This window comes from Tachyglossus aculeatus, chromosome 11, assembly GCF_015852505.1.
Source record: "Tachyglossus aculeatus isolate mTacAcu1 chromosome 11, mTacAcu1.pri, whole genome shotgun sequence".
NCBI classification, from domain to species: Eukaryota; Metazoa; Chordata; class Mammalia; order Monotremata; family Tachyglossidae; genus Tachyglossus; species Tachyglossus aculeatus.
Genome location: NC_052076.1, coordinates 5,586,668 through 5,599,243, shown reverse-complemented (window position 1 = coordinate 5,599,243; position 12,576 = coordinate 5,586,668). Strand labels below are relative to the sequence as shown.

General features: G+C 49.3%; 1 protein-coding gene across 2 annotated transcripts in view; it reads left to right on the top strand.

Moving 5' to 3' along the window:
- The window catches only part of TTC26 (tetratricopeptide repeat domain 26), a 44,373-nt gene extending 33,426 nt beyond the window's left edge, over positions 1-10,947 (top strand). The window contains exons 15-18 of one of the 2 annotated variants that reach the window (XM_038754385.1): positions 1,713-1,782; positions 4,276-4,382; positions 7,828-7,961; positions 8,990-10,947. In XM_038754385.1, coding sequence (XP_038610313.1) covers positions 1,713-1,782; positions 4,276-4,382; positions 7,828-7,961; positions 8,990-9,101 — 423 coding nt within the window. In that variant the 3' untranslated portion in view covers positions 9,102-10,947. Of the gene's footprint in view, positions 1-1,712; positions 1,783-4,275; positions 4,383-7,384; positions 7,548-7,827; positions 7,962-8,989 lie in introns of those variants that run through there. The other variant, XM_038754386.1, reaches the window with a different exon arrangement.
- Positions 10,948-12,576: the final 1,629 nt, after the last annotated feature.

Genomic DNA, 12,576 nt, shown 5'->3' with positions numbered 1-12,576 from the left:
ATGGTTGTACATATTTATTACTCTATTTATTTATTTATTTTACCTGTACATTTCTATCCTACTTATTTTATTTTGTTGGTATGTTTGGTTCTGTTCTCTGTCTCCCCCTTTTAGACTGTGAGCCCACTGTTGGGTAGGGACTGTCTCTATGTGATGCCAATTTGTACTTCCCAAGGGCTTAGTACAGTGCTCTGCACATAGTAAGCGCTCAATAAATATGATTGATTGATTGATTGATTCCCCCCCATCTTACCTCCTTCCCTTCCCCACAGCACCTGTATATATGTATATATGTTTGTACAGATTTATTATTCTATTTATTTATTTATTTAACTTGTACATGTCTATTCTATTTTTTTATTTTCTTAGTATGTTTGGTTTTGTTCTCTGTCTCCCCCTTTTAGACTGTGAGCCCACTGTTGGGTAGGGACTGTCTCTGTATGTTGCCAACTTGGACTTCCCAAGCGCTTAGTACAGTGCTCTGCACACAGTAAGCGCTCAATAAATACGATTGATTGATTGATTGATCCCAGGGCCTAACTCGGAATAAAGGGGAGGCCTGATCACCAGTTACCTCTGCAAGAATAGGAGCAGTTTTCTGTTTTTCCGCCCTCTCACAGAATCGAAGCAGAGACGGCCTGGCCTAGCGGCCCGAGCAGGGGCAGGGGAGTGACGGGACCTGGATTCTAATCCCTGTCCTGCCACTTGACTGCTGGATCACTTGGGGCGAGTCACTTGGTTTCTCAGAGACACGTCCACTCATCATCAATCGTATTTATTGAGCGCTTACTATGTGCAGAGCACTGTAAAAGTATTCCTTAAAAGTATTCGCTCCCTCCCTGGGGGCTTATCTGATCCACCTGCCAATCCATCAGGATGGGGTGAGGTGCCCTCTCCCCCACCAACTAAAACCCAGGGCCCTGGGCAGTTGCCCTGACTCGCAGCTATTGTGCTGTGTCAATCAATCAATCAATCAATCGTATTTATTGAGCGCTTACTGTGTGCAGAGCACTGTACTAAGCACTTGGGAAGTACAAGCTGGCAACATATAGAGACAGTCCCTACCCAACAGTGGGCTCACAGTCTAAAAGGGGGAGACAGAGAACAAAACCAAACATACTAACAAAATAAAATAAATAGAATCGATACGTACAAGTAAAATAAATATGTAAAGCACTGTTCTAAGCACTGGGGAGATTACAAGGTGATCAGGTTGTCCCACGGGGGGCTCACAGTCTTAATCCCCATTTTACAGATGAGGTCATTGAGGCCCAGAGAAGTGGAGCGACTTGCCTAAAGTCACCCAGTTGACAATTGGCGGAGCTGGGATTTGAACCCATGACCTCTGACTCCCAAGCCTGGGCTCTTTCCACTGAGCCCCGCTGCTTCCCATAGATTTAGGGGAAGATTTGCCTGACATTGTGAACCTATCTGGACACAGCCAGGACGGGGGCCAGAACACATAGATGTGTGTCTGACAAGCCGATCACAACAGCGTGGCTTTCCCTTCTCGCCACCGACTGCCGTGAGAACACAACCCCCCACATTGGAGCTTAGTACAGTGCTCTGCACACAGTAAGCGCTCAATAAATACGATTGAATTAGAGGAGAAATGGGTGTGTTTGATCTTGCCCGGACCTCAAGGCTCTGTTGCCTGGCCAACTGAGGCAGATGCTGAATATTCACGGTCTGCGTTCTCCCTTTCCCCTCAGGTGTTCCTCCTGATCCAGAGTGAGAAGATGAAGAATGATTTCATTTACGTCAGTTGGCTGGCTCGCTGCTGTGAGTCATTTTCCCTCTGTCCGCGTGACAAGGGAATCTTCTCGGCCTACTGTTTGGCCATTTCACTTCTCCTCAGCGCCATCCCGGACTTGGGAGAAGAGGGAGGGGAAACTTAAAGGATTCTGTTCCTGATCTGTTCCTGATTTTTAGACCGTGAGCCCAATGTTGGGTAGGGACTGTCTCTATATGTTGCCAATTTGTACTTCCCAAGCGCTTAGTACAGTGCTCTGCACCTAGTAAGCGCTCAATAAATACGATTGATGATGATGATCTGTTGGGACACTTCTCTAGACACTTTCTGGATGACTTTTTCCCAGCATCATCATCATCATCATCATCATCAATCGTATTTATTGCGCGCTTACTGTGTGCAGAGCACTATACTAAGCGCTTGGGAAGTACAAGTTGGCAACATATAGAGACAGTCCCTACCCAACAGTGGGCTCACGGTCTAAAAGGGACCAGCAGGCCACGGAGGTTGTCTCTCAGTTGCTCGAGGATGTCATCACCCTTCCCATGACTGTTTTTTACTTTGGTGGTTAATTTTGCCAGTAGATTGGGCCACTGGAGTGGGAAAGGGGTTATCCATTTTTGACCGGTGACCTCCATCCCGCTTCCGTACATTAAATCAATCAACCAATCGTCAATCGTATTTATGAAGCACTTACTATGTATAAATGTACTATATATACAGGCAGCATATAGAGAAGCAGCGTGGCTCAGTGGAAAGAGCCCGGGCTTGGCAGTCAGAGGTCATGGGTTCTAATCCCAACTCCGCCACTTAGTAATAGTAATAATAATAATGATGGAATTTGTTAAGTGCTTCCTATGGGCAAAGCACTGTTCTGTGTGCTGGGGAGGTTACAAGGTGATCAGGTTGTCCCACAGGGGACTCACAGTCTTAATCCCCATTTTACAGAGGAGGTAACTGAGGCACAGAGAAATTATGTGACTTGCCCAAAGTCACACAGCTGACAATTGGTGGAGCCGGGATTTGAACCCATGACCTCTGACTCCAAAGCCCGGGCTCTTTCCACTGAGCCACGCTGCTGACACTTGTCACCTGTGTGACTTTGGGCAAGTCACCTCACTTCTCTGGGCCTCAGCTCCCTCATCTGGAAAATGGGGATCGCAACTGTGAGCCTCACATGGGACAACCTGATTACCTTGTATGCCTCCCAGCGCTTAGAACAGTGCTTGTCACATAGTAAGCGCTTAACAAATACTATTATTATTATTATTATTATTATTATTATTATATCCCCCTTCTAGACTGTGAGCCCACTGTTGGGTAGGGACCGTCTCCAAATGTTGCCAACTTGTACTTCCCAAGTGCTTAGTACAGTGCTCTGCACACAGTAAGCGCTCAATAAATACGATTGAATGAATCTAAAAAAAAAAAAAATATATATATATATATATATATATGGATATATAAATAGAGAGAGAGAGAGAGAGAGGACCTGGGGCAGGCCATTTCACTTATCTGGGCCTCGGTTTCCTCATCTATAAAGTGGGGATAAAATGCCTGAGGGTAGGGTGACTATCAAGTCCTTAAGGGGTACAGTACTGAGTACCGAGAGCAGCAGAGACTTGTGGTAACCCGTTGAGCTGTGAATGTGGCGTCCCAGTTGTCCATGAGAGGATACAAGCCCATTCAGTTAAGCCTTCAGTTAAGGGAAAGCGGCGTGGCCTAATGGATAGGGAGTCTGAAGGACCTGGGTTCTAATGCTGCCTCCTCCAGTTGTCTGCTGAGTGACCTTGGGCAAGTCCCTTTACTTCGCTTAACTTCTCTGTGCCTCAGTGACCTCATCTGTAAAATGGGGATTAAAAATGCGAGCCCCATCTGGAACAACCTGATTACCCGGTATCTCCCCCATCGCTTAGAACAGTGCTTGGCACATAGTAAGCGCTTAACAAGTACTATTATCATTATTATTATTTTCTGAGCCTCTGTTACCTCATCTGTAAAGTGGGGATTAAGAGATTGTGTGCCCTATGTGGGACGTGGACTGTGCCCAACCCGATTAGCTTGTATCTACCCCAGCGCTTAGCACAGTGCATGGCACATAGTAAGCATGTAACAAATACCATTCAAAAAATTTGCTTTCTGTCATCTGGAAGAAAAGCCCCCAAAATAATAATAATAATAGTGGCATTTATTAAGCGCTTACTATGTGCAAAGCACTGTTCTAAACGCTGGGGAGGTTACAAGGTGATCAGGTTGTCCCACGGGGGGCTGACAGTCTTCATCGCCATTTTACAGATGAGGTAACAGGCCCAGAGAAGTGAAGTGACTTGCTCAAAGTCACACAGCTGACAAGTGGCGGAGGTGGGATTCGAACCCATGACCTCTGACTCCAGAGCCCGGGCTCTTTCCACTGAGCCACGCTGCTTCTCTAACAACCCAAGCCCTCCCGGATTTGAAGTGAGACCTGGACAAAAGGCGTTCTTCAAGCCTTTAAAAGCCTCCCTCCACACTTCTCATTGCAGACATCATGAATAAGAAACCCCGGCTGGCCTGGGAGCTCTACCTGAAGATGGAAACCTCTGGGGAATCTTTTAACCTCCTCCAGCTCATTGCAAACGACTGCTATAAGGTAAAACCCTTCCCTTTGGGTGCTAGGCCGTAGGAGAAGGTGGGGAGGAGTCCTCATTCGGCACGGTGCCGGGATCTGGAAAATTAGAGGGGGACAAGCGATCGATCAGTCGATCAGTTGGGAGGCGCTGGATGGCTACATTTCCAGGGGCGAGCGAGAATACTAGTATCCTGTTTTGTGCTCTCCCTGCTTGAGAGTAGGTCGTGGACTCCGCCAGTAAATTCTGTGACTAAATCAGAGCCAGATTTCTGTCCGGCTCCAGTATCCCATCTAGAGACTGATAGGCTGGGATGATGGGTCAATCAGCGGCATTTATTGAGCGCTTACTATGTGCAGAGCACTGTACTGAGCGCTTGAATTAGTGGACATTCAAGGCCCTGCTGAGAGCTCACCTCCTCCAGGAGGCCTTCCCAGACTGAGCCCCTTCCTTCCTCTCCCCCTCATCCCCCTTTCCATCCCCCCCATCTTACCTCCTTCCCTTCCCCACAGCACCTGTATGTATGTTTGTACATATTTATTACTCTATTTATTTATTTTACTTGTACATATCTATTCTATTTATTTTATTTTGTTAGTATGTTTGGCTTTGTTCTTTGTCTCCCCCTTTTAGACTGTGAGCCCACTGTTGGGTAGGGACTGTCTCTATATGTTGCCAACTTGGACTTCCCGAGCGCTTAGTACAGTGCTCTGCACACAGTAAGCGCTCCATAAATACGATTGATTGATTGGACATGTTCCCTGCCCATCATGAGTCCCCCACCACAGACTCTGAGCTCGCTGTGGTCAGGGAAGGTGTCTGTTTATTGTTGTACTGTACTCTCCCAGGAGCTTAGTGCAGTGCTTTGCACCCAGTAAATTCATTCTTCCATTCATTCAGTTGTATTTATTGAGCGCTTACTGTGTGCAGAGCACTGTACCAAGTGCTTGGGAAGTACAAGTTGGCAATGCCCAATAAATGCCCAATAAATAGAACAAATACAATGCCCAATAAATACAATAAATACAACTGAATGAATAAATGAATGACTGAGTTTACGGTCTAGAGAATCTAGGCTTGCGTAAAAGTATCATGGGGGGAAATGAGTAGAATTTTATCCAGACACGCACTCAGCCAAAGGATATTGAGCCCCACAGGGACAGTCCAACATAACCAGGGACCAAATCAAAGCGAAAAAGAGACCGAAATGAGACACAGAGAAAGAGACAAGGAGAGACCTAGAGTCAGAGGTGGAGACCATCAGAGCCAGGTACAGAGAGATAGAACCAGAGAAAGAAAAACTACTGAGAAGCATTTTCAGAAAACCTAGATAGATATAAGTGTACATTGTATTTTAACCCACGGTAATCCCCAAAAAATATATTTCAGTGATCTGAGGAAAACTTCTGAGAGTAAACCAAAAAGTAAATCCCTCTAGAAAAGGTGAGCGCAAAGTCTTGAGTAAAACCACAACAGTAGATGAGACAACAGAGGAGTAGGGCATTGAGCCAAAAAAAGTTGAATTTTCAAAATGCTACAAACAAAAAAACCCTAAAAAGCAATCTGGAAATGGCAGTTCCCACACTCTTCTAAAATTCCATGGATGTTTCACAGGCTTCGATGAAGTCGTGATTATTCTATAAGCTGTTGACCACCATCCCCTAGTCTTATTGTGGAAAAGCAGGTCACATCCTCTCATTTCCATCGCGGTTGGAGATTCAGGTCTGAAGCACAGATTCACCAACGAATGCCACCACTAGGAAAGGAAGCAGGAGGCCGGGGTGGATTCATCCTGCTCTCTGGGAATTTCCAAATCTCAGCTTCACTACTTCTCGCTCGTCGTCTTTGACAGAGCGGAAACTCTGGCCCGATTCAGATTCAGCCCGGTACCGAGCTGGGCTTGCAAAACCAGAGCTGGGATTTCCCTCTGTAACAGGCCCTGGGACCCGCACGAGACCCGTGGTCCCAGCCCCTGAGTCTTCCAGCTCACGTGTAGCTTCTGGCCACAAATCGACCGTGGGCCAGTTGCTTGGGCCCGTGGAGAGTCACACTAGTAGTCCTGCCTCGGAGATCAGATTCATTCATTCCTTCATTCGATCATATTTATTGAGCGCTTACCCTGTGCAGAGCACTTTGCTAAAAGCTTGGGACAGTAGAATATAACAATAAACAGACACATTCCCTACCCACAACGAGCCCAGAGTCTAGAGGGAGACAGACATTAATATAAATAAATTACAGGTATATACGGTAGTGCTGTGGGGCTGGGAAGGGGGATGAATAAAGGGAGCAAGTCAGGGTGATGCAGAAGGGAGTGGGAGAAGAGGAAAGGAGGGCTTTGAGGAGATGGGCCTTCATTAAGGCTTTGAAGCAGGGGAGTGTAATTGTCAGATATGAGGAGAGAGGGCATTCCAGGCCAGAGGCAGGTCGTAGGCGAGAGGTTGGCACCGAATTGAGATACAGTGAGTAGGTTGGCGTTAGAGGAGCCAAATGGGCAGGCTGGGTTGTAGTAGGAAAGCAGTGAGGTGAAATAGGAGGGGGCAAGGGGATTGGGGGCTTCGAAGCCAATGTTTGATGCGGAGGTGGATGGGCAACCACACTGGAAGTTCTTGAGGAGCGGGGAAACAGCCAGAACGTTTCTGCAGGAAAATGATCTGAGCAGCAAAGTATGGACTAGAGTGGGGAAAGGCAGGAGGCAGAGAGGTCAGCAAGGAGGCTGATACAGTAATCAAGTCAGGATTGGATAAGAGCTTGGATTAATGTCGTACCAGTTTGGATGGAGAGGAAAGGGATGGATGAAGGCTGTCGATTGGGCCTCTTCCGTGATGACCCCTGCTCCACCTTGGCTACTGGGGTCTCCATCAGTCTCTAGGCAACTTTGGGAGGTCCAATCTTGCTGTTAAAGGGCCCAGATCCACTCCAGACTCGCCTAAGACCTTCCACAAGGCTGCAAACTCTGGGTAGTCCTATGAGGGACTCACCAACTGTATTTGATTCCAATTTTCCTTGCCTCTCGAATGTCTAGAACAGCAACAGGCACGTTGTAGAGGCTCATGGACGTTTCTGACGAGCGCAATGATTGTCGCAGCCAGTTGTCCAGGGCGGGGGCCAATGAAGCTCACAGGCAAGAGCCCCAATCGGCTGAACACGATGCTGTCTTCCTGAGTCGGATGAACCGAGTACCCTGGGGGTCAGTGCGTTGGAAGCGGATGGGGGCTGGCGGCCAGAATAGTCAGGTGAAAAGTGACTGTGAACTATAGAAAGTGGCCATGAACTCAACCCCCCTTGAGACGCAGGCAGGGGGCTCTTAGACCCGGCGAGGGGGGCGTGGGTCGACTTGGGAGGAACTTCAGTGGATGCCTTTGTCAGGAAATAAGAAGACCGTCAGCCACATGTGGGAATCATTCCATGTGCATGGGGGCCCTCCGGCCTCTGTGAACCCGCTGAACGCTTTCTCATCCCATTCAGATGGGCCAGTTCTACTATTCGGCCAAAGCCTTTGATGTGTTGGAGAGATTGGATCCCAACCCGGAGTACTGGGAAGGCAAGCGAGGTGCCTGTGTGGGCATCTTCCAGATGATCCTGGCTGGCAGAGAACCCAAGTACGTAAACTACCCGCCTATCATCAGCCCCACAGCACTTATGTACGGGTCCACAGTTTACTGATTTATAGTAATGTCCGTCTACCCCCCCAAGACTGTAAGCTTGTTGTGGTCGGGGAACATATCTACCGACTCTGCTATATTGTTCTCCTCCAAGCGCTGAGTATAGCGCTCTGCACACCACACAGTAAGCGCTCAAAATGTGCAAGTGATTAATCGAATGATGGGGCAAGGAGCTGGAGGACCAGTAGTCTTACTGGTGGCCAGACTTAACGACTGCTTACTACCCTTCCTTCTGTGCCTTCTGACTAGACTGTGAGCCCGTGTGAAGCAGCGTGGCTTAGTGGAAAGAGCCCGGGCTTGGGAATCAGAGGTTGTGGGTTCTAATCCCGGCCCCGCCACTTGTTAGCTGTGTGACTTTGGGCAAGTCACTTAATTTCTCTGGGCTTCAGTTACCTCATCTGTAAAAATGGGGACCAAGACTATGAGCCCCACCTGGGACAACCTGATCACCTTGTATCTCCCCCAGCACTTAGGACAGTGCTTGGCACATAGTAAGTGCTTAACAAATACCATTATCATTATTATTATTATTATTATTTTCATCTTGTATCTATCCCAGCCCTTGGCACATAGTAAGCACTGAACACATACCATTATCATTACTGTTATACTTACCCTTGTCGACAGAGTTGTCACTGCCTGTCACAAACAGTTTTCCCATTGTTGGGTAGGGATCGTCTCTATATGTTGCCAACTTGTACTTCCCAAGCGCTTAGTACAGTGCTCTGCACACAGTAATCGCTCAATAAATACAATTGAATGAATGAAGGAATGAATGTTCCATTGTTCAGTTGCTAGACGTGGGGTTTTCCCCACCTCGGAAAGGGTTCCAATGGAGAGGAACCTCCACTCCGCTGGGGATTGTAGGTAGGGAGGGCGGGACCGGGACAGGGAGTTAACTTGATGGTTTAGGGGCCTTTCTCGCTCTCGCTGAAACGCCCCGTCTCCCTTCATCTCTTCCTCAGAGAAACCCTGCGCGAAGTGCTGCATCTGCTGAGAAGCACAGGCAACAGCCAGGTGGAGTACATCATCCGCATCATGAAGAAATGGGCGAAGGAAAACAGAGTGCCCGTCTGAGAGGGAGCCACCGCCCAAGGAGATGCCAACCTCCTTGGCAGACTGTAACCATCCTGTTGCTCTCAAGTGGCTCAAGGCGGGGCGGGGGCCTTCCTCGCCCACTTTTTCCCTCCCGGCAGATGGGCCCACCTCAGCTCTCTTGGAGCCAGCAGAGCGCTACCCTACGGCCTGGGTCCACTCATGGTAAAGTGTCTTGTTTTTAGGAAAAAGGCTGAGCTGACTCTTGTCTGAATCCCCACTAGGCTCCTCTGTCTCCTCCTCATTGCAGCAAATTCTGACCCCGTAGACTACCTGATTCTCATGGCAGACTACCCACCAGATCTCGAATTCCCAAATGTCTTCCGCGTCCTTCGGCTGTGCCACCCAAACCCGGCAGGGAGGAAACGGCCGTTGAATAGCTCCTCGAAGGGAGCTTTGGCCTCCAACCTGGCTTTCTCTTCCCACCCATCACCCATCTTGCATTGCCTCTAGCCCCACCACTTAGGCACCCAGTTGCCAGCTCTCGTGCCCATGACCCGCTTCGTAAAGGACTCCAGGAGTCCGGGCAACCTTCGGCGGAAGAGTGACAATAGGCTATGACAGCTCATCGGCTATCACAGGTTCCTTCGCTGGCTTACTAAAACATCGGGGATAACTCAGTTCTGAAAAATTGTCTTTAAGGTGAACGACTTCCTGGTTACTGCTCGTGACCACGGTCTCGATTTTTTTTTAAGTGGTGACCAACCCAAGGACGCCTCAGTGCAGTGTCTCGGGAAAATACATTCAGGCAGCTGGAAAACTGGAAGATTCCGTGGACTACTTTCCCGTGTAATTAGACCACACTCGCCTCAATCCTCTTGTTCACTGAAGGCGAGAGACAACAAACAGCCAGGTCCAAACCCGCTAGTCAGAACGTAACCCTGGGCTGGGCCCCCCGCCGTGGCCCCCAGACCCCGCTGAACGGATGGGCTCCTGAGCTGCGGCCCCCACCCCAGCAGGTAGGCCCAGGAGATGTACTCCGGGTCTCGTGGTTTCTCCTTCTCCCACCGCATTCCGGAGTCTCGGCAAGTTCCTGGCAACCTCATCTCCGACGTTCCCACCACAACATGCCCGGACTCAAGTCCTCTGAGCCACCCCATCTGTGCAGGAGAGGGAAGAAAGAGGAGCAGAGGGAGGAATTCCCCACAGACGCAGGGCTTCCAAATGTCTCTAGGCCGTGACCCAAGAGGGTCGGAAGCAGGGATTCCCACTCAGGCCTACCTTTCCGCCGGGCATGGGGCCACAGAGAAGGGCCGGAGACTACGAAACACAGACCTCATCTCCTGAGGCTGTGGTGAACCATAAAGGAGCAACGCAAGATGGGTGATGGGTGGGAAGAGAAAGCCAGGTTGGAGGCCAAAGCACCCTTCGAGGAGCTATTCAACGGCCTTTTCCTCCCTGCCGGGTTTGGGTGTCACAGCCGAAGGATGGGGAAGACATTCGGGAACCACCAATCCATGGGTGGGAGACAGAAAGCGGGAGCCGGTTCGGGCTGGGACTCGCGGAGACAGAACCATTTAACCCTGCTTGGGCCTGCCCCTGCCAGGCTAGGACACGTCTCCGCTGCGAAAGGCCTTGAGGCAGAGGGGAACGGTCGCTGCACTGGCTTCCAGTCGGTGGAACCGGGAAGAGAGAGATTATTTCCCACACTCAAGAATTCAGAGTAAGCGCTGCCGTTTGTCACATCAAAACATGACTTGTAAAAGGGAACATCGGCAGGGGGGCGGTTTACTTATTCTTGTCCTTTTGAGAGCTTGTTTCATCCTAAGAGTAACTTTATACTATGATCCACTCTAGCTGTTCCAATTAAAGTTTATGATTTGGTTTACTTGGTGTTGCTACAAGAATTTTAGAGAAGCACACCGAGAAGCAGCATGGCCTACTGGAATGAGTACAGGCCTGGGAATCAGAGGACCTTCACGGGTCTGCCATGGGACTTTGGGTAAGTCTCTGGGCCTCAGTTCCCTCATCTGTAAAATGGGGATTAAGACTCTGAGCCCCACGGGGGACAGGGATTGTGTTCAATCTGGTAGCAAGTGCTTAACAAATACCATTCAAACAAAAGAAAATATTTCAGGATCCCAAAACTCAAGAACCGGATCGGGCTCAGGAAGCAAGAATCAATCAGTACAGGTCAATCAATCAATCAATCAATCGTATTTATTGAGCGCTTACTGTGTGCAGAGCACTGTACTAAGCGCTTGGGAAGTACAAGTTGGAATAAAGGTCAATAAAGTTGCTGGACAAGGTCACTGCCCACAAGGACTTTACAACTCTCCCCTCCTTTGCCCAGCGTTGTGTGTTTAATCTTTTGAAATTCAGCGGAGAATCCACAAGGATGGCCGAAGGAGGAATGGAAGGGCAATCCGGCAGGTGGAATCCCAGAGGAATCGGAATGGGCTTCCAGGGAGGTGAGTTTGAGGGGGCAGAAGGCGCCCGGGGGTGAAGTTTTGCACAGGCTGGGTAGTTATAATAATAATGATGGCATTTATTAAGCACTTACTATGTGCAAATCACTGTTCTAAGCGCTGGGGAGTTTACAAGGTGATCAGGTTGTCTCACATGGGGCTCACAGTCTTAATCCCCATTTTCCAGGTGAGGTAACTGAGGCCCAGAGAAGTGAAGTGACTTGCCCAAAGTCACCCAGCTGACAAGTGGCGGAGCCGGATTTGAACCGATAACCTCTGACTCCAAAGCCCGGGCTCTTTCCACTGAGCCACTGGTACCCTTATCTCCATCCCATAGCCCTCAGAATCAGCCACTGTGGTGCTTCTGCCCATCCCTGCCCCAAAGCAATTGACAATCCAGTCAGGGGAGCGAGACCATCAGACTATAAGTATCACATGGTGAGACCGAATGATCCATCCAAACCGTCCGTCTCCAACAGCGGCAGCAGAGTGTTTGGAAGAACGGAGAGACGGTCGCTCTCCAAAAGGAGACGGAAAATGCAGGCGGAGCAGTGCTTCATTTGTAATAAAAGAAGCGCCAGGGCTCCACGAGTAGCAGCGCCAGGCTTCATTCGTGTAATGTGAACAAACGAGCCGGGCCCAGAGGGGGCAAGGCTGAGGGCCCCTCTCCACTCCCCCCCTGCAAATTCTGGCACGACTGAAACCGCAAAATCTGGTGGAGCATGAAGAGCCCAGAAGTGACGGCGCTCCCAATCTGGATCCCTAGTTAATCGGGCTTTTTTTCCCCCCCTCTGGTATTTATTAAGCACTTACTATGTGCCTGGCCCTACACTAAGCGCCACGTCCCACATGAGGCTCACAGTCTTAATCCCCATTTTACAGATGAAGGAACGGAGGGGCAGAGAAATGAAATGACTTGCCCAAGGTCACACGGCAGACAAGTGGCGGAGCTGGAATTAGAACCCATGACCTTTTGACTCTCAGGCCCGGGCTCTGCCCACTAGGCCACGATTGGATGACTAGACTGTGAGCTCGTTGTGGACAGGGAA